General features: G+C 44.1%; 7 protein-coding genes across 7 annotated transcripts; 4 read left to right on the top strand and 3 right to left on the bottom strand.

Annotated features, from left to right (window-relative positions):
- The first annotated feature begins 5,632 nt into the window (after positions 1-5,632).
- LOC133850727 (tetratricopeptide repeat protein 8) lies at positions 5,633-8,748 on the top strand. The gene is made up of 4 exons (XM_062286903.1): positions 5,633-6,194; positions 6,731-7,118; positions 7,180-8,207; positions 8,267-8,748. Exons 2-4 carry the CDS (start codon positions 6,731-6,733, stop codon positions 8,483-8,485), a joined length of 1,635 nt encoding a protein of 544 aa, XP_062142887.1. The 5' UTR covers positions 5,633-6,194; the 3' UTR covers positions 8,486-8,748.
- Positions 8,749-8,812: 64 nt separating this feature from the next.
- Positions 8,813-9,591, bottom strand: LOC133850966 (uncharacterized). The gene is made up of 2 exons (XM_062287240.1): positions 9,134-9,591; positions 8,813-9,080 (listed from the first exon to the last, which is right to left on the bottom strand). Exons 1-2 carry the CDS (start codon positions 9,483-9,485, stop codon positions 8,851-8,853), a joined length of 582 nt encoding a protein of 193 aa, XP_062143224.1. The 5' UTR covers positions 9,486-9,591; the 3' UTR covers positions 8,813-8,850.
- Positions 9,592-10,265: 674 nt separating this feature from the next.
- On the top strand, positions 10,266-11,708 carry LOC133850967 (uncharacterized). The gene has a single exon (XM_062287241.1). The coding sequence runs from the start codon at positions 10,338-10,340 to the stop codon at positions 10,740-10,742; it is 405 nt and encodes a 134-aa protein (XP_062143225.1). The 5' UTR covers positions 10,266-10,337; the 3' UTR covers positions 10,743-11,708.
- Positions 10,990-11,750, bottom strand: LOC133850968 (large ribosomal subunit protein P1). The gene is made up of 2 exons (XM_062287243.1): positions 11,549-11,750; positions 10,990-11,400 (listed from the first exon to the last, which is right to left on the bottom strand). The coding sequence occupies exons 1-2, from the start codon at positions 11,618-11,620 to the stop codon at positions 11,134-11,136; spliced, it is 339 nt and encodes a 112-aa protein (XP_062143227.1). The 5' UTR covers positions 11,621-11,750; the 3' UTR covers positions 10,990-11,133.
- Positions 11,751-11,873: 123 nt separating this feature from the next.
- LOC133850962 (ribonuclease H2 subunit A) lies at positions 11,874-13,187 on the top strand. Its single transcript, XM_062287236.1, is given in 3 exon segments — positions 11,874-12,717; positions 12,719-12,913; positions 12,915-13,187. Coding segments are annotated over 3 exon segments (1,026 nt in total). The 5' UTR covers positions 11,874-12,102; the 3' UTR covers positions 13,131-13,187.
- A 129-nt stretch (positions 13,188-13,316) lies between these two features.
- Positions 13,317-16,620, bottom strand: LOC133850959 (F-box-like/WD repeat-containing protein ebi). The gene is made up of 3 exons (XM_062287232.1): positions 16,223-16,620; positions 14,851-16,136; positions 13,317-14,789 (listed from the first exon to the last, which is right to left on the bottom strand). The coding sequence occupies exons 1-3, from the start codon at positions 16,278-16,280 to the stop codon at positions 13,944-13,946; spliced, it is 2,190 nt and encodes a 729-aa protein (XP_062143216.1). The 5' UTR covers positions 16,281-16,620; the 3' UTR covers positions 13,317-13,943.
- Positions 16,621-16,925: 305 nt separating this feature from the next.
- LOC133850956 (AP-2 complex subunit alpha) lies at positions 16,926-24,107 on the top strand. The gene is made up of 8 exons (XM_062287227.1): positions 16,926-17,245; positions 17,909-18,315; positions 19,489-19,700; positions 19,767-20,812; positions 20,881-21,799; positions 21,869-22,152; positions 22,218-22,422; positions 22,489-24,107. The coding sequence occupies exons 2-8, from the start codon at positions 18,252-18,254 to the stop codon at positions 22,564-22,566; spliced, it is 2,808 nt and encodes a 935-aa protein (XP_062143211.1). The 5' UTR covers positions 16,926-17,245; positions 17,909-18,251; the 3' UTR covers positions 22,567-24,107.
- The last annotated feature ends 350 nt before the right edge of the window (positions 24,108-24,457 follow it).

Below are 24,457 nucleotides of genomic sequence, written 5' to 3'. Positions count from 1 at the left end.
GGAATTTAACTGCGGCTCTCCTCCATCACATGCGTGTGTGTGTGTGAGTGCTTGTGTGTGTCCATATGTGTGTGTGTGTGCGTATGCTGCTCCGTTTTCGTTACGCTTCATTGCCGCCATCGTCGTGGTCATTGTTGTTGTCGCATATTTTGTTTTTATTATGACCGAATATTGTTGACCAGTCATGCCCTCTCCCTTCCCCCTCCCCTTCGACCAACCCATAACCCCAACCACAACGATAATGTTAATGGACATGGACACTCCTCTCTCTCTCTCTCCACTCTTCTGTTGCTCTCTTGTGTCACTCTCCGAGTGGTTGAGGTATTTTTATGACTTTTGTTACACTAACTTACTTCCTATTCGACTTTAACGATGGCATTCAAAGCTTTTTGTAGTTGTTGCTGCTGCTGTTAAATGTAAATAAAAGAGATCGCATGCTGAATAACTCCAAACTCCATCTCCCTCTTGCCCTTGCCCTTGCCATTGTTTACTCTCCACTCCACTCTACACTATGCATTCTTTGCTTGAGTGAGCGAGGAGACTGTTGATTATTATTTTTGGCTCATTGGCTGCTCTCAACCCTGACCGTCAAATTCTCTCCAACTATCGAATTTTACATTTGCCAAACTGAAATAATGAGAGTAAATTGAGCTTTTAAACCCAAAAAAAAAATTCTTCAATATTGCCGCTCGCTTCTCATTGGAATGTGGGTATAGAGTGTGTGTGTGTAAGTGTGCAATGTCCACTTTAGGCAGAGAGTCAGAAGAGACGGCGTCGAAGTTGAAGTCGCAGTCGAAGACGAAGTCGAAGTCGGTGTCTAATCTGCCTACCCTACTTTCACTCCAATTCCAGTCATCGGCATCGGCATCTCGCTCAATTCAATTTATTCGAGCCGAACTTTTCTCTAGTCGCATGCCAGTAGCAACAACAACAACCACTACAACTACAACAATGCTGTTTCAATGGTGACTGCAAACTGGCGCCGTTGTAGTTGTAGCTGCAAGTGGGTGGAAAGGCAAGGGGAGAAGAAGGGGATGAATAAAATGCAATGAAATTTCGACTGCGCTGCTGTTGTTGCTGTTGCTTTGTGTTGGGGGATTTGCCTTTTTCGGCATTGGAATGCAGCGTGTCTGTTGTGGTTGTTGTTGTTGTTGTTCTTGCTGCTTGTGGCTGCTGCGTTAAGCCCATAACAACAACAACGACGCAGCAAGAAAAAAAAGCTGCCTCTGAAATGTGTTCTAAATAAATTCCAATGAAATGAAAGAATCGAAGCTGCACTTAGAGATGAGCGCGTGTTATGCTCATTGTATTTAGTATATTTTGCCATTATGTCTGTTTCTATATTCGCGTGAGTTGGTGTCGTGAGTCGTGAGTGTCACGCACTCATCGCTGCTGGGGTTGGGGGCGCAGATGTACAAGTAACTCACTCGCCAGCGATACAAATTCTGCGCAGCGCAACGCGATTGCAATCTTTAGCATCGTCATCAGTGGAAGCAGCAGCGACAGCAGCAGCAACAACAATGAACATGCGGCACGGGACGAACGAGCGCTGACTGCGACAGCGACTGCGATGTCAGCGTCGACGTCAACGTCGCGCGTGCGCAGTCTCAACGGATGTCTGGCGAGTGCTGTAGTTGTTGTTGTTGTTGTTGTTGTTGTTGTTGTTGCTGCTGCTATTGTTGTTGTTGTCAGTTTACCTGTTTGCAGGCTGCAGGCTGCTTGCAGCTTTCTTGCACATTTTCTTACTCTCCTTCCAGCTTCCAGCACAGTTCAATGCATGCCCGCTCTCGCTCGCGCTCCCTTGGCTACCCCACTCGACTGTCTGTCCATCTCGCTCACTCGCATTACGCCAAAGCGAGTCTCTCGCAAAAATCGACAAAATCAACCAATTCCCGTACAGTAGCTGCCGCGTTTTTTTATGCTTTTAATGAGCGTTTATATTGCACATGGGGCCAGGCCACATGGCCGAAAGAGCCTCGGGATTGGCATCCCAGCGCAATGGCTTCCCTCTGCCCTCTGCTCTCTCCTCTCTTCTTCTTCTTCTTGTTGATGTTGCTGCTGTTGTGGTTGTGAACTTCCCATATTCATAACTCTTCAATTTATATCCAAATTCCTTTTTGTTCTCATCTCCATCTCCATCTCCAACTTCGTCTCCGTCTCCATCTCCGTGTTCGACAAACCACAAACACTTGAGTAAATAACCTATGTGATCATAATAATAATAGTTGGCAACCTCATCATCATCATCATCGTCATCATCATTCCCATCATCATGATTATCACTTTGATCATTATGCTGATTTTGTGGGCAAAAATGTGTGAACAAATGCGACTTATGACGCTTGTTTTGAGGCACTCCAAAACTATTTGAATATTATTTGGCCTATTTGAATAGTACCACGGCTAAAAGCGAAGCTTTTTTATGCAAAAATTGCTAATATTTACTCAATAACTCGTGTACATTTCTAATTAAATATTAAATGTTTTTGGCCGAGGTCGAAATCAAGTTGAAAAGTATTTTAAATGGTTTTAAGGTATTATTTAAAATATATGGTATTTAAATATACTGAATTTATCGAAAATTAAAGTTTAAAAGTTTTTTGGCTGTTGAAATTAAATGTAAAACTTACTAATTTAGTATTGCAAAGAATAAAAACTATTCTATATTATTTTATTGAATTCAAAAACAGATCTAGAGCAAAGTTGGATAAGGAATAAAACCTATAAGTCCAATATTTTTCGAAATATTCACAACTATTTATATTTGTAGTAATAAATATTGATTTTTTTAATAGTTATGATACACTTGGGAAAGTCTGTTGAAATCGAATATTGCTAAAGTAATTCCTAAGATGATATCATAGTTTTCACAAGAAGTCAGTTCAACTGTTTTCTGTTCTGTTTGCTGAAACCAAAGACGCCCTTTTTTTTTGGAAGGGAATCGAGGAAATAATTGTCGGTTGAGTTCCCTAGTACGGAGAAAAGTTCCCATGTTTACGTGCCCATTTCTCACATGTGTCCGAGGAAATAGTTTTGGCGTGGAATTTGTTACGAGCGCCGTTTGGGCATTTGACAGGTTTATGGACTTAGCGACTAGCGCCAGTTGCAGTTGCTGTTGCAGTTGCAGCTTCCCCCAAATTGCGGCCAGCTGACAGCTGTTCGAGTTGATGGAAATGGAAATGGGACTCCAGTTAAGAGTTACGACTATGAATTGCACGACGCACGAGTCACTGGCTGTGGAATGTGTGGCCCAGTCTGCTGCGACGCTGTCTACGGGGCGTATGATTAACACTACGTCAAAAACCCAAATAGCTTAAACTGCTGACACTTAGTGTGTGTGTTTGTGTGAATGTGTGTGTGTCACTGTCAGCGTCATCGTCTGACGAGCTGAGCTGGCTCACTGATAAAGGCTCAATGGCTGCTGACGCATTTTGGCAAACTGATAAGCACGCAAATGCAGCATACAACTTGAAATACCCTGTAGGCAGATGAGTGACAAGGTGACAAGCAAACTAGGCCAAAAATATACTTTTTTTATATTTTTTGATTTTTGATCTTATAAATTTAAACCAATTCTAAATGAAAGGTTTTACATTAAGAAAAAGAGTTGTAAATTTAAAATAAAACATGTAAGAAAGTAAAAACAATGCGGAATTATTCCTAAAATATATCTAATATACCGCAAAAATACTGTAGTTTAAAAAAGGTTATATTTTTGGTATACTGATATAGTACCATTCAAAATATACCATAGAGGGCAGAACTAAAAGAGTTCAAAATTGATTAAAGTTTTTGTTGAATAAATTTATAGTCAGAATGGAAACAAGTATAATACCTAATTTAAAATATACTATAGAGTACAAAATATACCAGATTGTCAGCCAAAGTCGGCTTAGACACTTAGTATGTAGTCGTGGGTAGCCGGTATGAAAAGAAACAAAAAGTGTAAAATTAATAATAATTTACATTTCAAATGTTCGCTACTTTGTAAATTATTCAAAATCCTTATAGTCCTTACATTAACTGCATGTAAATCAATTTCTTAATAACTATCTCAACTACAGGGTATTCTTTAGTTGCGCATGCTCAACTAGAGCACTTATTCGTAGAGCACACGCTGCAGTAGTTGTTGTAGAACGCCGGCAATGGCAACGGCAACGGAAACTGGCTAAAAGTGAAACAGAGAGAAGAACTACGAGAGAGATACGCGCCACAAGCTTGGCTACGAATTCGAATACGAATACTCGCGACTTGCGACGACTCGAGAGATACGAGATACGACATATGAGATACTCGATGCGAGATACAAGATACAAGATACACATGTATCTTGTCAGTAGATAATGAGCCATAAGTTTTGCCCCGAAAATTGCAAACGCATTTCGTATTCATATCGTTTTGTATATCATTCAGAAAAAATACAAAACAAAAATAACATACGACAAACACAGAAAACAAAAAACCTGCTAAAAACACAGTTCTTGAAATCTCTATTCAAAAATTATTCAAATTTTAATTAGCATGCCGGGGGCAGCCGTGGGAGCCAAATTCAAGTCGCATCGGATCGCATCAAGTTGTAAGCTGATCACAACACTCTGAGACACGCACATAGAAACAGCTATAGATATAGCAGAGATACAGATACAGATACATCTAAGTAGATATATAGCTTATAGCATGTTGTATCTGTATCTACATACACCCTCTCCTCGGCTAGGCTGATAAATATTTGGCTTTTGCATGCCAGCGCGATGAGTTCAACGTGTCGACGTCAACGTTGTTGTCGCTTCTCCGTTGCCGTTGCTGTTGTCGTTGTTGTTGTTGTTGTTGCCGTTCATTTAATTTCCAAACATTTATCAACAAATATTTGGCGCTTATCATTTGTTCGAGTCAAACACCGGCGACAACAACAACAACAGCTACCTCTGAGTAACTTGCTCCATTCAACGCCATCCGCCCGGTAGCCGCATTTTGCTCTCGCTGATTTTCCCCCCTTCTCCCACTCCTCCGCCTTTCACCTTCCTCCTTACTGCTTCAATCCCAGCTTCAATTCTGTGTCAAATTTTGCATAACGTTTGCTCAGTCGACATCTTCTTGCCTTTGTCTTTTGCTGACTGCTAATTGCTAGAGTCAAGCGGAGTCAGAGGGGGAAATACTGACAAATTATAAAGGGAAAAAAGTGAGAGCCTCAAGCTATTTCAATCAAGCCTCTTGATTGAGCCCAAAGCTTAAAAAGTGTGCAAATGCCAAAAAGATACTACTTAGAATTGAAAACAAAGTTTTTCACGGTGCTGAGTTGACTGAGCCAAATAGTCTTTTTATTTGGCACGTCAATCTCCATCAATCAATTAGATTTCCAAGAATAAAAAAACAAGTAGTACGTTTAAATGCTCTAATTACACATGCAATATCTATCAACAGTCATTTTAAATACTATATTTCAAGAATCAATCAAGATCAATCATATGTCAATCAAGATTGATAACATTATTTCTTAAAAAATCAAGTACTTTCTTTAAATTATATCCTCACTAAATATCATAAGTCTTTTTAACTACTGTCAGTCGTGCATCAATCAACATCAATCAATTCAAGTTTCTTCAATTATACGTATGTAAATTAGAATTTTATACATAAATAATTAAGCAACACTCAATATGCTTTAAGTTTCCTTTAAATTCAGCTTCAATCGTCATCAATCATGTGCACTTTGCTGTCTCTGCAACATAAAAACATAAAACATTTTTCATTAATAGCAATTGGTAATGACTGTGAGTCTATTAAATTGCAATCAGTGGAGCTTCAATCAGCGTCAATCATGACCCTACACTTGCGGTTTTGGTTGCTAGGGTTAAGGTTTTCGTTTCATTTCATTTTGGCTCCGACTGCGGCTGAGTCAGCTGCCAGGTTATTAATTTGTTGTGGCCTTATTAGCCGTCATGGCAACCGCAGTTCCAAGTAGACAGCCAGACAGACGGAGAAGCCGGAAGGGCGGCGAGCTATGGTAAAATGTTGTAGGCAAAGCAAAGCGCAACCTAGTCACGGCCAGGGCCACAACAAAAAAGAACGCCAAAGCGAAAGGATTGCACAAATTAAACCTCATCTTGAAAATTAAAACCAAAAAAATAGAGAAATAACCACAAAAAAATAAACAAGAAGAAGAGGACAGCGAAAGGGACAAGAAGAAAAAAAAGGTAGGTACAAATGATGGGCATAGAACAAATTAGAAGCCAGGCAGAGGACAGCTCAGGAAGCACCGAAGCAGTTTCAGAGGCGGGACGGGACGAGACGGGGCAAAGGAATGACTCGCATCCGGTTTTCAAATTCCAGAGTAGTTGGCAGACAGAGAGAGGGAGAGATGCGAGGAACTGAGAGCGGAGTTTTTGAATTTTGAGTACTCGAGAACTGAGCAGAACCTTAACTAAGAAGAACTGCGACTAAGGCAAGGATTGTTCCTTACTTCGATGGCTTTCTTTAACTACTCCTGTGACTGTTCCTTCAATACTGATTCCATTTAGTTATATTTCTTCCTTAATTCATTAGTGTTCCTGTTACCTTCACATTGACTATTCCTAAACTTTCTTCACCTTTCTCATGACTTCTCTTAGAATCAAAGAACTCAGACGATTTCATACACTTCTTTAGGCAACTCCTTTGACTGCTCCTTTGCTTTATACTCTTCTCCTGCTGCTTCTTATTGTTCTCCTTCCGTTACCTACCCGATTTCCAGATGACTTCACCGCTGGCCACCCTAGAGCTGCAGTACTTCAAGGCTGTCTCGCTCTACCGTCGTCGCAGCTACGAACCCTGCGTCGGAGTTTGCAACGCGCTGCTCCAAGCTGGCCACGAAAACCATGTGCAGATGTTTGCCGGCGCTGCCAAAGGAGAAGATGACGAGCAGGAGCAACAACAGCAACAGCAAGCGGAGCACTTGCAACGCATTGGACCCAGACAGCGACGTCGTCGGGATCAAGAGGGATCAGGAGCTGGAGGCAGCATGGGCAGCAACTCAATTATGCCCACGTGGCTGATGGAGAGCGTGTGGCAACTCAAGATGCGGGCGTTGACCCAACGCGTCTATTTAGACGATCTCGAAGTGGATGAAGCAGATGCAGGAGGTAAGAAATGTCAAGAAATTTTGACTATACAATCTAATTCACTTCTAATTCCTCCCCCTAGTCAATGAGGAGGTGGAGTTTGAGCGCATTGCAACGGCGGCGCGTCCCGGGAGCAGTATCAAGACCGCCTTTCAGCCGCGTCCCAGCACCAGCCAACGACGGGTTCCTTCGAGTGTGACGCACTCCAGCGATGGACGGTTGAATAGTGCGCGTCCTGGCTCCGCTTTGAGTCGTCCGGGCTCCTCGCTTGGCAATCGACCCGCCTCCCGCTGCGGCACCGCGTCCCGAGTGCGCGCAACTTCGGCGGCCGCCTTCAATGTGGGTGACGCTACCTCAAAGCTTTACCAGGCCTCTCGACTCAACCCAACGATTTATGCGGAGCGGGAAACGATTGTCAAGGCGCTGTTTCAGTTCCTGTATTACCACGAGGCGGATGAGCAGAAAGCGTATTCCCTGTGCCAGGCGGTGACCGATGTGCAGCGCCAGCGTCCGGCGCAAGGTTCGCTAGCCACGCCCACGAATCCCGCACGCACCGATTGGTGGTGGCAACAGCAGCTGGGCAGGTGTTTGTTGGCTCTACACTATCCACGCCGTGCGGAGCCCGCGCTTCAACAATCCCTAGCAGCTTTTTCCCACCCGGACACTTATCTGCTGCTCTCACGACTCTATCAGCGTCTCAAGCAGCCGGAGCGTGCGTTGCTCCTGATTGGCCAGGCCCTGGAGCAGCATCCCTTCGATGTGACGTTTCGTCTGGAGCAGGCGCGCATCCACGAGGCCATGTCACAGCAGGAGGATGCACTGCAGCTGTATCGCTTGGCGGCAAAGCTTCAACCGATTAATGTGGAGGCGTTGGCCAGCATTGCCGTTGGCTACTTCTACGACAACAATCCGGAGATGTCGCTGATGTATTACCGCCGCATTCTCTCGCTGGGAGTGCACACCGTGGAGCTGTATTGCAACATTGCCCTTTGCTGTTTGTATGGCGGACAGATAGATCTGGTGCTGCCTTGTTTTCAGCGTGCGCTTCTCATGGCTACGCAGCCGGAACAGAAGGCGGATGTTTGGTACAATCTAAGCTTTGTTGCGGTTGTAAGTATATTCCCCAGTGGATGCAGTTGCTCCATGTTTAATTCCCTTTATTTCCTCAGACATCGGGCGACTTTAGTCTGGCCAAACGCTGTCTGCAGCTCTGCCTCACCTCCGATGCCCGCGATGGCGCCGCTCTCAACAATCTGGCAGTGCTCGCTGCCCACAGCGGCGACATTCTAGGCGCCAAGTCGTACCTTAATGCTGCCAAGGATGTGCAGCCTGATAGCAGCGAAGTGGTGGCCAATCTACAATACATGGATCTGCACTACAAGCTGTAATTGAAGGTCCTTAGACCCGCTAACTGAATAGCAGGATATTCTAGGTTAGGTCTGAACGTCTGTTTGTCCGTTGGTTTGAACAGCTAGATGTAGGAGGCTATAGGAGCTAGGTCTTTGAGATTTGATGAGCATATTCATGTAATCAGTAAGCAGCTTAAAACTATGACCACGCCCCTGACGCCTCTCAAAACAACAAAGAGAGAATAGTAAGAGTAATTGTAAGCCTTGAGAATGGCATTAGAATTGAGACTCTAAGAATTACATTAGAAGTGGTTATTAAACTATTTCAAAAACAATTTGCATAGTTAAAATTCAGTATCATCATCTTTATTTAAACTTTGCCCTTCCTAATCCCCAACCTCATCTTATGGTCGCTTCAGCCACTCGTAAATGGTGTCCAATCCCACCTTGGTGACTGCGCTGGCTTCTGCGATTGTCAGTTGTTGGCGTATTTGCTTCTGCAGCTTGGACATTTGCAGCATGAGCAGCGCCTCGTTGCGCATCTGGCGATACGAATAATCCATCTTGGTCAGCACCAGCAGTATTTTCACTTTTTGCAGTCGCGGTTCCGTCAGAATCGAGTAGAAGAGCACGCCTTCAAAGTGATCCATTAATGGGCAACCTCTTTCAAAATGTCTCTCCACTCACCCGCTGCTGAGATCTGACAGAGATTGGATGCATCCACCACATAGATGAGCTTCTTCACGTCCTCAAAGTATTGACTCTGTCGCCAAAGCGGCGCCATGCTGCCTCCAATCTCCAGAATTTGAATAAACTTTGGCGCATGCTTGGCAGGTGGAGTTGCTTGAGTAGCAGCTGCATCGGCGGGCGGACGCGGCTTGTCGCCATTGGGAGACTTCTCGGGAAAATGTATGCGGTAGATTCCAGTGCCGATGGTGGGCATGGAGTAGCTCGTCTCATCAATGGAGTCTGGCTCTTGTAGTGCCTTTAGCAGATGCGTTTTGCCCGCACGTTTGGGACCCAAGCAGATGCACGACATGACTAAAACTTAATACCCAAAAATCTAGCCATTGATTTAACAAACTTTAACGCCCTGGCAACCATTTTTTAAATACGCGCGTCCTAGCAACGCCATCTACCGGATAAAGTTGACGCGTTTTTTATATTTCAATTAGCACTGCTTTGCCCTGCTTGCTTTTGTCTATACAGCCCTGGCTAATATGTGCATTTGGTATAAAAATACTAAAAATGAATTTTTAACTGCTGTCACTTACCAAACTTCATTTCACAGCTATTCGGATGTGAAAAAATGCCGTTACACAATTTTCTATTTCCATTTTGTATGCAAATTGTTTTGTATTTTAAAGAAAAAATAACACTGAACTATTACAAAAAAAAAACACACACTCTTCGTATATTTTTCCCGTAAACCCGGCCAAAAACATGCCGCTTAAAAAGGCGCGTCTCATTTTCAGCGCACTTTGAAAATATACTACTAAGCCAAGCTGTTTTCACCGCCATTCGTGTGTGCAAAAATGCCGTTACTCAATTTGCGATTTCCAATTTGTAAGCAAACTGCTTATACATTTGAGCGATAATAATATCACTGGACACTAAACACTTAAAAAATAAAAAAAAAAACATATACTCCGTCAATTTTTCGCTTAAAACCGCACAAAAACAAGCCACTTAAAATGACCCGTCTCACTTCATATGCACTTTGAAAATATACTGCTAAGTGTAACCAATTGGCAGTGCTAGACTATGCCCACCTTTAATAATAAAACATACCAACCGTTCTCCACCTTCGTCAAGCTGTGGTCACTTTGTTTTTTTGCCGCATCATTGTAAACAAGGCAAAACACTTCGTAAATTTAAAAAATCTTTTAAAATGAGTGAAATTGGTTTCAAGAAGCAATTTGCCATCGACATAAATGGCATAAACACAGAGTTTGTGTTTCACGTCTTCGATAACAAGTGGATGCTGCTCATCACACAGCTGGGCAAACTTCCGGCGCTCTACAATGTACAATTCGATGTGGGACGCGACGAGCGTGTTATTCCCATGCTCCATGGACCAATTCACAGCCCCGAGATGCACGTTTCCGTGCCTGTGACCATGAACTGTTGCATGGGTGCGGACTCGGATGAGATACGCGGTGGCATACAGTTTTTGGTCAATGAAACGACACTCAACAAGTGCCCCACAGAACTACTAATAGGACTAGGGCTTAAGCAGCTGGACTCGCCAGGGCTGCGAGAAATTGCCAAGGTGCTGGATCAAGGCGTATTTTAAGCTCACACATATTAGTCACAAATGTTCTAAACTGCCAATAGGACAAGGCTTGCAGCAGTCGGACTCGCCAGGGCTGGATCATTACGTATTTTAAGCTCACACACACATGCTCTAAGCATAACCCACAATAGTATCGCTGCCCATTAGACCAGGGCTGATGCAAATGAACCACTCATAAAGCGCGCAAAATCGATTGGCTTAGTTTAAGTAAACACAGAACCCACAATAAATACAAATTGAAATTGAGTCACTTTTTAGTAAACAATTATATTTCCACGCCGCATTCTTAGTACATTAAAACGTGTACGAAAAAGTTGAGGAAAGATAAAACTTCACTTTACATACGCAGGGGATGTTGATGTTGCTTAGGTATGTTACAAGTGCTTGCTTCTTAATCGAAGAGACCGAAGCCCATGTCATCGTCAGACACATCAGACTCCTCCTCCTTCTTCTTCTCTTCCTTCTTGGCCTCAGCGGCAGGAGCGTCAGAGGCAGCAGGAGCAGCAGCACCGCCAGCTGGGGCAGCACCAACGCCGGAGCCAATGTTGCTGATCAGGTCCTTGACGTTGATACCCTCCAAGGCCTTGGCGAAGAGACCGGGCCAGTAGGGCTCAACATCAACATTGGCGGCCTTCAAGATGGTCGAGATTTTCTCACCCTGCAAGCAACGATAACAATTAAATACGTTTCGAGTGTAGTTCATTAGTCGTTAAATCAAGTCTGCAAGCAACAACCAATAACAATATGTTGTTGATTGCGTTTATTTTTTACAGATTTGTTTTTGACATGGCAGAACACAAACTTACAGTGACGGCGACATCATCATCAACCAAGATGAGGGAGGCGTAGACGCATGCGAGCTCAGCTTTAGTGGTCATTGTTGTACTGTAAGCTTAATTAATATTTGGTGCAAGTTGCCAAAAATTAATATTTTCAATAATCGGCCTTAGCTCGAAGGAGAACAAGCACACTGGACAAAATCCTAAACCGGAAAGAACGCAAAACGCTAAGTTGGCTGTGGTTGTCGTATTATCAGCCGCGTTACATTGTGAATGTCAAAAACTGTAACGCGTTACGCTTATCAACACTGTAAGTAAACATAAACAATGCTGGTAATATAAATTGGTGGTTACTGTTTAGTCATTATCAAAAGCAAACAACATCAACATGAGAAAGTTCACAAAAATAATATACCAAAATTATCACACTTGGCGCATTTACGGCTGAGCGCGAAAACAAATCTAAAACGTTAAGTTGGCTGCGCAAACCGTTTACCCGCTTTTACCAGCACTACAAACAAAACATAAACAAAGTCTATCGATAAATATTTTGCAAACGTAAACAAAAAACCGCGCGCAACATGGAAGACGTAGAAATTAAGAAAGAAAACGAAACTATAATTGAAGCAGAGGAAACTAAAGATGAGGACACCAAGGAGAACCTCGATAAAATTACCTCACTCAAGTCCCTCGGTCCATTTATTGCTGCGCGCGAGAACAGCAAGAACACAGTTTACCTGAGTGATGTTCCTTCAATTTGCAAGGAGCAGCCTTGCATGCTGGGCGTGGATGAGGCAGGTCGCGGTCCTGTGCTGGGTCCCATGGTTTATGGCATCTCCTACTGCCCTCTGGAGAGCAAGAAGGCACTCGTGGATTTGGGCTGTGCGGATTCGAAGCAGCTGACTGAGGAGAAGCGCGACATCATCTTCAATGAACTGAATACGCTGGAATACGCCAACAGCTGCATTGGCTGGGCAGTGGAGATCATATCGCCAAATGTGATTAGCACCAGCATGTATCGACGGACAAAGTGCTCCTTGAATGAGGTCTCCATGGACTCTGCCATGGGCCTCATACAACATGCCATCGATGCGGGCGTCAACATTGCGGAGGTCTATGTGGACACCGTGGGTCCTCCAGAGAAGTACCAGGAGAAGCTGCTCAAACGTTTTCCAAATTTTAAAATAACTGTGGCCAAAAAAGGCCGATTCCACCTATCCAATTGTGTCGGCGGCGAGTATTTGCGCCAAGGTGACCAGAGATCATGCTCTCAAAGTCTGGAAGTTTCCCGAGGGATTGGTCATCAAGGACAATGCCTTTGGCAGCGGTTACCCGGGTGATCCAGTAACTAAACGTTTCCTCACCGAGAACATCGATCTGGTCTTTGGTTTCCCCCCGTCTGGTGCGCTTCAGTTGGTCCACGGCGGAGAATGCTTTGGCGGACAAAGCCTATGAAATGGAGTTCGATGAGCCCGATTCGGAGAAACCCAAATATGCAGGGACCAAGCTGACCAAGTTCTTCAAAGGCACTACGAAGACTGGAGAAGTAAAGCGCGAGGAATGTCGCTTCTTCAAGCAGTGTCATCTGGACAATGTCGTCGAGTTTTAGAATCTAATATACTCTGTAAAATTATGCAACTAAATATACAACTCTATTTATATTAAACCATTCCTATGCATCGTGTAACTATTTCAAATTAATTCGACAACGTCAAATTATGTAAGTCACAAACCATAGCAGGTATTTCTATCAGTGCTTAGCGAAGACACAAACCAGTAACTGCCACATAAAGAATTGCTTTTTTGTTGAGCTTTAATTAATTTGTAGCTGTCCTCGCCATTCTTTACAACATTACAATAAGTTTCGTTTACACACTACGTTGGGATGCAGTTACACTGTTACGAATGTATGCGTGAATCGGGTTTGAAATCGAACTCTGGACGCCTGGAGGAGGCATCTTCAGAGTTGTCGGCTAACTACTCGTGATTTGCATGCACATTTTCTTGCTCTACGCTTAAAGTCTAGTTTAATTAAAAAAAAAGGATGTTCGAATATAAGACTTATTTTGTGTTGGGGAAACTTTTGGGAGGAGCATAACAGAAAATGCATTAAGTTAAGATAGGGATTATACTTAAACGAGTTGTGTATAAAAATGAATACTTAGAAACATATGGAGCTTATGACTAAGTTGAAAGCGTTTTTCATCATTACTCGGGCCTTGGGTGGGGGGCGTATTGAAACTCGGTTTGCCACGCCCCCACACACACAACACGCCCAACATGCTTGACTCGACAGGGAAACAGGTTTCTGTTCTGGGGAGGGCGGGGGGATAGGATTACTTCAATACACGTAACCTAAAATTAGCTGGGAGGCGGAGCTGGCAAATGTTTCCACCGCTGATGCTGCTACTGCCGATGACGATCAAAACTTTCGCAGATCCAACACAAAGACGCTGCCATCCGAAGCACTTGCACCCACCTTGGTGCCCTTTGAGTTCCAGCACACCTCGAAAATGCCGCCAGTGCCCTTATAGCTGTGCACCAATTGTCCCGTCTGCGTGCTCCAGATGTGCACGCACTTGTCAAAGCTGCCTGAGGCCAGGTGCTTGCCGTCAGGACTGAAGGCCACCGAATAAACGGGTTCCGTGTGCTTCGTTAGCGTGTGTATGCAGCTGCCACGTTCCACATCCCACAGCCGGACTGTGGAATCAAACGACGCAGAGGCGAGAATCAGATTCGTATTCGGGTTGTTGGTGCCCGGTCCGGTGGGTGACCACTTGATGGTGTAGATCTCCTTGGAGTGCGCCTGCAGATCGTGACAGCATCGATCTCGTGTCATGCTCCAAATCTTTAGCGTCATATCATCCGAACACGAGGCCAACAGCTGACCCTGCGGACACCATTTGATGGCATTCACCTCGTTGGTGTGACCGCGGAACGTCTTGATGGGCTCATTCATGCCCAGCCTACACACGTGGATGCGCTGATCTGTGCTGCACGAGGCGAACGATTGATTCGACTGCCAGTCCACGTCCAGAGCAGGCGCACTATGGAACGCAAACTGCTGTGTGCATTGTCCCGTCGAGGCGTCCCAGATGATGGTGGTTTTGTCCACGCCCGCGGACAGAATGTATTTGCCGGACTTGTTCCACTTGAGTGCAAAAATGGGACCCTTGTGCTGTCCCAGCGTTGAGGCGAGGCGACCATCAGTCTGCCAAATGCGTGCATAACCATCGTAGCTGCCTGTGGCCAACAGCGAGCCATCGCACTGTAAAGTAAACATGGTTTAAAATGTGTTTAAGAGGGAATAACTTAAAGTTGCTACTCACGTTCCAATCCAGCGAGGTGACATCCTTGTTGCTGGGCACCTCGGCGCCGCCCTTTTGTATGCAGTGCCGCAGCACTAGTTGATTGGAGTTGGCATTCGCATCGGACATGTCCCAAATGCGCGCTGTGCTATCTCCTGAACCACTGGCCAACAGATCCCGACTGGGATTCCAGGCGCAGATGAACACTTCGCTCTCATGGCCACGCAACACGCGCGCCTTCGACTCAGGTATCTCAATGCTCTGATCAATGTCCATGGCCTCGACAGCTGCGTTGCCAGCTGGACCTGCAATGCCACCTCCTCCGCCTCCTGGACCTGCCGACGATGTGGTGCTGCTGGGCACAGCGTTCTGTGCCGCTGTTGGTCCCGATGCCTGCACGCTATTGGGCGCACGTCCAACTGCTGCGTTGCCCGCTGCACCACTTGGCGCCTTGTTGCCCACGCCAGCTCCTGCTTGGCCGGCGTTGGCTGCATTGGCAGCATCTCCACTAGCTCCTGCTGGCAGCGCTGGCGTCACGCCACTCGAGGGCTGCTCCACGCTGCTGGCGTTGCTGCTGTTACCATTTGTGGACGTTGAGGATGCAGCATCATCTGTGCTGCTGGCATTTGCTCCATTGCCACCTCCTGTACTACTCGCCGTGCCCTGCTCCGCTTTCTTGTTGCCACCGACTGCATTTGCCGCAGCTGTGTCCGCATTGCCACCGCCTGTCACTATTGTGGCGCCACCGGCTGCTCCACCAGTCGCACCATTGTTATTGCCCGCTATGCCCGCAGCATTGTTGTTCGCTGATGCACTCGAGTCCACCTCGCTGTTGTCGTTACCCGCATTGTTGTTGTTGTTGCTGCCATTGTTATTGCTGCCCGTTGTGGATTGCGTGTTGTTTGCATTTGTGTTGCCCGCCTTGCCAGCGCCACCTGCTCCTGCTGCACCTCCTCCACCGCCCGCTGCATTGCCTGTGCCCGGCTCGATCTTAATCTCTGCCTTGGCATTCGCATTGTTCCCATTGCCGCCGCCCGCTGCATTGGCATCCACAGCTGGCTTTCCCGGCTCCGTTTTCACAGTCAGTTTGGGCGGCTTCACTTCGGGCATGACGGCATCGATGAGACTCAATCCCTCAATGGGACGAGCCATTTCCCCATCCTCGCCCACGCTCCACTCGACTTCGGTGTATAGCAGACCCTTCTGCAATATGGTGAGCAGGGCGGCAGGAGGCACGAGGGCGCCATTGATGTTGCTCTGCGAGATGTGGGACTCGATGCCGAACACATACGCGGAGTGCAAAAAACCTGCAAAGTCGTTGAAATGAGTTGTGTGAGTGCGAAAGAGAAGGAGACAGGGATGCAGGGCAAAGGGGAAGCGGGTATGAGCTCACCTGACTCTTGTAGATATCGGAAAACTAAAAAGTTCACCTCGTCGCTGGAGAAACTCATGTTGTTTGGCTAACACGCCCACTACACCCAGCAGTTGTTGCAATTTTCTTCCGTCTTCGCTATATTTGTTTGGGTCACTAGAAAATGTATTAAAACAGTCGATTTTTTTTTATGGCGGCTGCGCTGATTCGGTTGATAACACGCCGCTGGCAGAGTACGTAACACATGCGTAGCTAAGCTGTTAGCCAGTTATCCATGCACTTTATTTGCTCTACGCGCTCAAATGCTTATCGTCCTTGGTTTAATTAACTTTAAAACGCGTTAGCATTTTATAAATCGCGCTACTAAAAATCACACAAAATAAGTCGCAGAGCACTCGGCACACTGTAAAAATGGCGGCGTCGCAATCGGCAGTGCTGTGAAATGCTAGCGGTTAGCCTGTTGTGGTATATTTTAAACATGATGGTATATTCTCCAATTAAAGTCGTGTGAAAAGCAAAACAATTAGTAAAAGTTGTTGTGTATATATATTTTTTTATTTATTTGCTAAATAATATAATTTTTTAAAAAAACATTGAATTTTATTTTGTTAAGTTCGATGAGCTGCAGCCACACTGCTGTCTGTTATTCAGGCAACTTTGTGCAACACTTGTGCCAAATAAAATGCGCGGCGTTATGCCACATTTTGCAGCACTGCGTCCGATAGATGGCTGTTGCATGGAGAGGAGAGTAGAGGAAAAATCAATAGAAATTTTCATTTCGTGAAATGCCTGGCTGCTCTGGTTGTTTTGCGTTAGTTTACAATTAAAAATAAGCAGCAGCAAATCGAATAATAAATCGCTCGCGTTACATACAAGTGCTACAATAAGTCGGGCTTTCAACATTCCGCGGCCAACACCCAAAGAAAAGCCAAAAAGCAGCAAAACGAAACCGCAACCGTGAGAAAGCCAAACGACCAACGAACAACTCGACACGAAATTCCAGCAAACTCTGCCAATAATTTTGTGATTGCAAAAAAAATAAAAGTAAGAGTAGCAACGTGTTAAAAATATTTGTTGAAAAAAATACCACGAATACGCTGATGTATTTATTAACTCTGTGGTCTGTGCAAATAAAACGACTTCGTCATCTTGCGGCGCTGCTGCTGTCGTTCTTGTGAAGACTGAAAAAAAGCTGACGTCGCTGCTGACGTCGACGTCGACTGCAACCGTGTCAGTGACTGAAGACGTGACATGAAAGCAAACAACAACAACAGCAGTAACAACAAAAAGCAACTAAAGCCGGTGCAGCTACTGATCGTGGTCTCGTAATAAGACTCGACTTGAAGTTTAATATTTTATTTTAAAAACAAGTGAAAAGTGCGATAAAAGTTGTGCTGAGGTCGCCGCAAGCAAAATGTTATCAGACAAATGTTGTTATTGCTGTATGTGTATGTGAGAGACTCTGTGTTTGTGTGTGTGTGAGCAGTGCAATTGCTGCCAACTCGCGTTTGCCAAATATATAACGGAGTGGTGGGGGCGGATGTCAAAAGTGGGCGGTAGGGAAGGAGAAGGGGCGTAAACGTTCGCTTGCCAAATGTCAAAAGTTCAAATAGCGCCCAAGAGCTTTTTGCTTTTTTGCCTATTTTAATTGTTATCGATATCAATATCAATTGATTGCCAAACAACAATTTCTCATCTATCCAACAGGTCTCCAAAAACACAAAGAAAGAGCAAGAGAGAGAGAGTGCAAAGAGAGCCAAAAGTCGAGAGAGAGAGCAGAATAATAAAAACAGAAAGAAGCTGCTGTGATTTTAGTTTGTAAATCAAATTCGCAGCATCGCAACTTGGAAGCTTGCTGCAAGTGGCGACGTCGCCCAGTTGCCTCCAAATCGTCGTTGTCGTCGTAATCGTTGTCGTGTCCGCTCTCGTCGTTGCTGTTGTTGTTGCTGAGCGATAAGAGCACTTCAACAAGAACACAGAAACAGCAGCAGATCTTTTCTTCGCCCCCCGAGTTTGCATAAAACCAGCGAAAATTAACAAGCTAACTACAATGGCGCCGGTGCGGGGGGATGGCATGAGAGGCCTGGCCGTCTTTATATCGGATATAAGAAATTGTGAGTAAACAAATTACATGCTATATACTATTGTAATGTAAGTAGAGCATTTGAAATAGTTAATTCAATTTATTTAGACTTCTTATCCCCATACAAAAATTCACTATGAGATATATAGGGGCGTCAATGTCGACATTTCATTTCTTCTTCAATTATGAGCAGAAGCCACAACAACAACAAACCGCAAAGCAAAGCGGGGCGGCTTTCATATTATAACTCGACTTCTCTCTGTGTGTGTAAATATACATGTGTGCGTGTGTGTGTGGCGCAAATTATTTGTACTCTCGCTCTTCCATTCGATTATCATACAATACATAACGGACCATTCCACATTACTGGTTTACTCGCCTGTCCAGACATATCTATTGCGTGGCCGCTCTCTCTCCCACGAGCGTTAAGCGGAGACTGGTACGCGTCAAAGGGGAAGAGAGTGTGAAGAGAGAGGGGGGCGTACTCCAAGCTAGAAAGGGCGAACGAAAGAAAGAGAGAGTTGGGGCTTCCGGCGGATCGTGTCGGGCAAATAGTTCCTCTGACTCACAACAAAATAATAACAAATCAATTTCCAATTGGACACCAAGTCTACACACTACACGCATATGAATTATAATTGAAGTCTACACTTCACACTCGATCATTGACACTTTACTTTTCTCTCCCAAAAAAAACTCCCTCTGAGTTAGTAACAACATTAAAGCGCTAATCTATTTTTAATTGGCGCTATCTAGTCAACAATACTATTTCTACACACATTCAGACTACATAACGAATTTAAGTGATAAATAGCTTCTATCATTTACAAAGTCTACATTTTTTAAGCTGATCCTGTCGATTACTATTTTAAGTTTCATTAAATATTGATTTTTGCAGTACGTTCTTAATTTAAAAGATCTCAAAATAAATATCCCACTTTTGGGCATTTTCGCTTTACGTTACTTGTTACATTACATGTTATGCCGATCTCTATTTCTGTCTATAATGAATATTTCAATTTTTTTCTGTTTAAATATTTTATCTGAAAATTTAATATATGTACATATTTCTTTCTATATAGAGCTTAACTTTAATTTTGTCGCTGACAAAAGGTCTCACTTAGCTAATTTCCTTTTAATTGAAATGGAAATCTGTAATCTGTTATCTTGATCTTTATTAATTTCTTTTGTTTTTATTAAACAGGCAAAAGCAAAGAGGCGGAGGTGAAGCGCATAAATAAAGAACTGGCCAACATACGCAGCAAATTTAAAGGAGATAAAACACTCGATGGCTATCAGAAGAAGAAATATGTGTGTAAGCTGCTCTTCATATTCCTGCTGGGCCACGACATTGACTTTGGCCACATGGAGGCCGTCAATCTGCTGTCCTCCAACAAATACTCAGAGAAGCAGATCGTAAGTTGATCGCTATGCACATTTGTTATATAATCGATACTCAATATTCGTTTATTCCTTTTGCAGGGCTATCTATTCATCTCGGTGCTGGTGAATACGAACAGCGATCTGATTCGTTTGATCATTCAGTCGATCAAGAACGACTTGCAGTCGAGGAATCCGGTGCACGTGAATCTGGCGCTCCAATGCATCGCCAATATTGGCAGCCGCGACATGGCCGAGTCCTTCTCGAATGAGATACCCAAGCTGTTGGTCTCTGGGGACACCATGGATGTGGTCAAGCAATCGGCAGCGCTTTGTCTGCTGCGTCTCTTCCGCTCCTCGCCGGACATCATTCCAGGCGGCGAGTGGACCTCGCGCATCATTCACTTGCTCAACGATCAGCATATGGGCGTGGTGACGGCGGCCACCTCGTTGATCGATGCGCTCGTCAAACGCAATCCGGATGAGTACAAGGGTTGTGTGAATCTGGCCGTGTCGCGTCTCTCGCGCATCGTCACCGCCAGCTACACCGATCTGCAGGATTACACGTACTACTTTGTGCCAGCTCCATGGCTGTCGGTGAAGCTGTTGCGCCTGCTGCAGAACTACAATCCGGTGACCGAGGAGGCTGGTGTGCGAGCGCGTTTGAATGAGACTTTGGAGACCATATTGAACAAGGCGCAGGAGCCACCGAAGAGCAAGAAGGTGCAGCATTCGAACGCCAAGAATGCGGTGCTCTTCGAGGCTATCAATCTGATCATACACAGCGACAGCGAGCCGAATCTTTTGGTGCGTGCCTGCAATCAGTTGGGCCAGTTTCTCAGCAATCGCGAGACAAATTTGCGCTACTTGGCGTTGGAGTCGATGTGCCATCTGGCAACGTCGGAGTTCTCGCACGAGGAGGTCAAGAAGCACCAGGAGGTGGTCATACTGTCGATGAAGATGGAGAAGGATGTGTCGGTGCGTCAGATGGCCGTCGATCTGTTGTATGCGATGTGCGATCGCGGCAATGCCGAGGAGATTGTGCAGGAGATGCTCAACTATTTGGAGACGGCCGATTATTCCATACGCGAGGAGATGGTGCTCAAGGTGGCCATTCTCGCCGAGAAGTACGCCACGGATTATACCTGGTAAGACATCATTTTGCTGTTAATTCCCCAGAGAATTCTTTGCTAATATAAATTCTTAATTTTCCTAGGTACGTCGATGTCATACTCAATCTTATTCGCATTGCTGGCGACTATGTGTCCGAGGAGGTCTGGTATCGTGTCATCCAGATCGTCATTAATCGTGAGGAGGTCCAGGGCTATGCCGCCAAGACAGTCTTCGAAGCACTGCAGGCTCCCGCCTGCCATGAGAACATGGTCAAGGTGGGCGGCTATATTTTGGGCGAATTTGGCAATCTGATTGCGGGTGACTCCCGTTCGGCGCCGCTGGTGCAGTTCAAGCTGCTGCATTCCAAGTATCATCTGTGCTCGCCCATGACGCGCGCATTGCTGCTCTCCACGTACATCAAGTTCATCAATCTGTTCCCCGAGATACGCACCAACATCCAGGAGGTGTTCAGGCAACATAGCAATCTGCGTTCCGCTGATGCGGAGCTGCAGCAGCGTGCCAGCGAGTATCTGCAATTGAGCATTGTGGCATCGACAGATGTGCTGGCCACAGTTCTGGAGGAGATGCCCTCATTCCCGGAGCGCGAGAGTTCCATTCTTGCCGTGCTCAAGAAGAAGAAGCCGGGTCGTGTGCCCGAGAACGAGATACGCGAATCAAAGAGTCCGGCGCCCACATCGATTACGCAGAACAACACGCATGTGAATCACAGCAACAAACTGAATAGCAATGCCAATGCCGATCTATTGGGCCTCAGCACGCCGCCCGCCAACAACATCAACAACTTGAGCAACAACAGCAACTCGACACTGATCGATGTCCTGGGCGATATCTATGGCAACAATAATGCTGCTGCGGTGTACAACACCAAGAAGTTTCTGTTCAAGAACAATGGAGTGCTCTTCGAGAACGAAATGCTGCAGATTGGCGTCAAGTCCGAGTTCCGACAGAATCTGGGCCGCTTGGGTCTCTTCTACGGCAACAAGACGCAAGTGCCGCTGACGGTGAGTTAAAATTTCTAGCCAAATATTGTAGTCGGATTAATGATCTTCCCTTTTGTATACCCCTTGCAGAACTTCAATCCTGTGCTGCAGTGGAATGCCGAGGAGGGACTCAAGTTGAATGTGCAAATGAAGGCCGTAGAGCCAACGCTCGAGGCGGGCGCACAAATCCAGCAGCTGCTGACGGCCGAGTGCATCGAGGATTACGCCGATGCACCCACCATTGACATCAGCTTCCGCTACAATGGCACACAGCAAAAGTTCAGCATCAAGCTGCCGCTGACGGTGAACAAGTTCTTTGAGCCAACCGAAATGAATGCCGAGTCCTTCTTTGCCCGATGGAAGAACCTAAGCGGGTAAGCTTGGATTATATAACTGAACTATTTTCGCTTATAATTTCATCGTACTTTTGCTTACACAGTGAACAGCAGCGGGCACAAAAGGTGTTCAAGGCGGCACAGCCGCTGGATCTGCCCGGTGCACGCAACAAGCTGATGGGCTTTGGCATGCAGCTGCTGGATCAGGTGGATCCCAATCCCGACAACATGGTCTGTGCGGGCATTATACACACGCAATCACAGCAGGTGGGCTGTCTGCTGCGACTGGAGCCCAACAAGCAGGCACAGGTGAGTCACCTACACAAGTTTTTGCCACGTTCTCGACTAAAATCGATGTTTACATTTTGATTGCAGATGTTCCGATTAACCATTCGCGCCAGCAAGGAAACTGTGACTCGAGAAATCTGCGACCTATTGTCGGATCAGTTCTAAGCAATTGCGCAATCACTTTCGATGCATGTGGAGACATGTCTACTGGAGCAACTGCAGCGAGAACCATTTGAACACACACACACAATGCACAATCCACGATCGCAATCTTAAATTCACCTAGAGAAAATATCAAAAACCAAAAAAATGAAAACTAAGCAAAGTATATGACATAATGTTTCCTCAAACTCTCGACCTATATACGCGACTTAATTTTCAATGTGCTCCGTGACACGCCCACACACCCTACGCCTACTACCACATGTTTACCTCTTCACACACACACCCGCACACCCCGCGCACACACATGTATACACTATAAGCTGCATCTCTCAGCACACTGCAGTTTCAAAGGAATTTCTCCCTCACATGTTCTTTCGTTTATGATTTCTCTTATTGATCGCGTTAGTTGTTAAAGAATGCGTCTGATTTTCCCCCCCTATTTCCAATACTATAATAATTATTATTATTTTTTGTAATTTGCTAACGAGAGAGATAATTTTTTGTAAATGTTAAGCTCAAAAAAGTTCATTAGAAAAGCATAATTAGATTATGTTGTATGACAAGCAGTAGCAGTTGGATATTACTATATATATACACACATATGCATATATAGATCGGATTCATATGAACGTACATACATATATATACCTAGTATATACACACACAAACACACACACTATATTGTTGTAATAAAAGCGAAAAGCAGTAAACGATTTATAAATGGAATGAAATAATAACTACTATATAAATACACAATTCGTTATGTTATCAACAAAAACCACAACAAATTATTAATGCATAAAGGCAAAAACGAAAAACAAAAATAATTGAATCAATGTTTAGTGTTTTTTGATTGTGAGATTGGAGAGAACGAAAGAAGGAGCAAAAAGAAGGAAGAAGCAGCAGCAGATGCGCAGAAAATCTCATTAAATGATAGACAAATAATTAGACGGTGAAAATCGCATACAAATTTTTCGATTAAACATAACACACAACATAAACAAACACATACACATATATGACATTATACATTGTTGAACTTGAACAAACTAAAAGTAATAATAAAACAAAATAATGATATATTAAAGGGACAAAAAATTACAAGAAAACAAATTATTATACGTATAGCGAAAATTTTCGATTGATCCTGAGCATTGTACTATGTATTATTTCGTATATATGTACCATAGATAAAACACTATACAAAAATACAGAATACTACATGTATGTAAAAACAAAACAAAAAAAAAAAACATAAACTATATTATGATGAGAATATTGTTCGGAATTTAAATCAATTCAAATTCGAATTCGACTTCAAATTCAAATTGCAATTTTGTTTGACATAATCATATTAATTAATGCATAATATGTATATGTATATCAATCAGCAAGTATTAACTATTCCCCCGAATGTGCATCAATGAAGCGCGCCATACAATGTTGCAAGCAAATAACGAAAAACACAACAGGAACAAATACAAATATGATGAGTAATATTCGTGAATAACTTGAATAAATAAACAAAATATACAAAGACATTTTTCTAGCTTTTATTTGCATGCAAATTGGAAAATTGATTTTCTAAAACGGTGCAATAGTTAAATTGTTAAATAAATTCCACAATAAATACAACTAACTGAAAACAAATACAAAAAACAAACAAAAAAGTGAAAAACGAAAAAAACAGAAACAAACTACATATAGCAAATGCAGGAATTTAACTGTAAAATTAATGAAACATGTATTTAAATAAATAAAATCTATCGAAATTTCAAATGATAAAATCGCGATCGGAATATTGTTTAAAATTGTTTACGTTTTGGTATATTTAGAATATAGTGCTATATTAATATACCAAATATAGCCTTTGTATAGACTTGTAGGTTTC

This window comes from Drosophila sulfurigaster, chromosome 2L, assembly GCF_023558435.1.
Source record: "Drosophila sulfurigaster albostrigata strain 15112-1811.04 chromosome 2L, ASM2355843v2, whole genome shotgun sequence".
NCBI lineage: Eukaryota > Metazoa > Arthropoda > Insecta > Diptera > Drosophilidae > Drosophila > Drosophila sulfurigaster.
This window is presented reverse-complemented; position numbering and strand designations above follow the sequence as displayed.

Bases quoted from the DNA above. Each gene is read 5' to 3' on its own strand.
- LOC133850727 (XM_062286903.1), top strand. From the start codon at position 6,731: ATGACTTCACCGCTGGCCACCCTAGAGCTGCAGTACTTCAAGGCTGTC. The intron at 7,119-7,179 runs GTAAGAAATGTC...TCCTCCCCCTAG, and splicing joins GGATGAAGCAGATGCAGGAG to TCAATGAGGAGGTGGAGTTT. The intron at 8,208-8,266 runs GTAAGTATATTC...TTATTTCCTCAG, and splicing joins ATCTAAGCTTTGTTGCGGTT to ACATCGGGCGACTTTAGTCT.
- LOC133850966 (XM_062287240.1), bottom strand. From the start codon at position 9,485: ATGTCGTGCATCTGCTTGGGTCCCAAACGTGCGGGCAAAACGCATCTG. The intron at 9,081-9,133 runs GTGAGTGGAGAG...ATCACTTTGAAG, and splicing joins CTGTCAGATCTCAGCAGCGG to GCGTGCTCTTCTACTCGATT.
- LOC133850967 (XM_062287241.1), top strand. From the start codon at position 10,338: ATGAGTGAAATTGGTTTCAAGAAGCAATTTGCCATCGACATAAATGGC.
- LOC133850968 (XM_062287243.1), bottom strand. From the start codon at position 11,620: ATGACCACTAAAGCTGAGCTCGCATGCGTCTACGCCTCCCTCATCTTG. The intron at 11,401-11,548 runs GTAAGTTTGTGT...CGTTGCTTGCAG, and splicing joins ATGATGATGTCGCCGTCACT to GGTGAGAAAATCTCGACCAT.
- LOC133850959 (XM_062287232.1), bottom strand. From the start codon at position 16,280: ATGAGTTTCTCCAGCGACGAGGTGAACTTTTTAGTTTTCCGATATCTA. The intron at 16,137-16,222 runs GTGAGCTCATAC...ACGACTTTGCAG, and splicing joins CCGATATCTACAAGAGTCAG to GTTTTTTGCACTCCGCGTAT. The intron at 14,790-14,850 runs GTGAGTAGCAAC...TTTACTTTACAG, and splicing joins TCACCTCGCTGGATTGGAAC to TGCGATGGCTCGCTGTTGGC.
- LOC133850956 (XM_062287227.1), top strand. From the start codon at position 18,252: ATGGCGCCGGTGCGGGGGGATGGCATGAGAGGCCTGGCCGTCTTTATA. The intron at 18,316-19,488 runs GTGAGTAAACAA...TTTATTAAACAG, and splicing joins TATATCGGATATAAGAAATT to GCAAAAGCAAAGAGGCGGAG. The intron at 22,423-22,488 runs GTGAGTCACCTA...TTTTGATTGCAG, and splicing joins AGCCCAACAAGCAGGCACAG to ATGTTCCGATTAACCATTCG.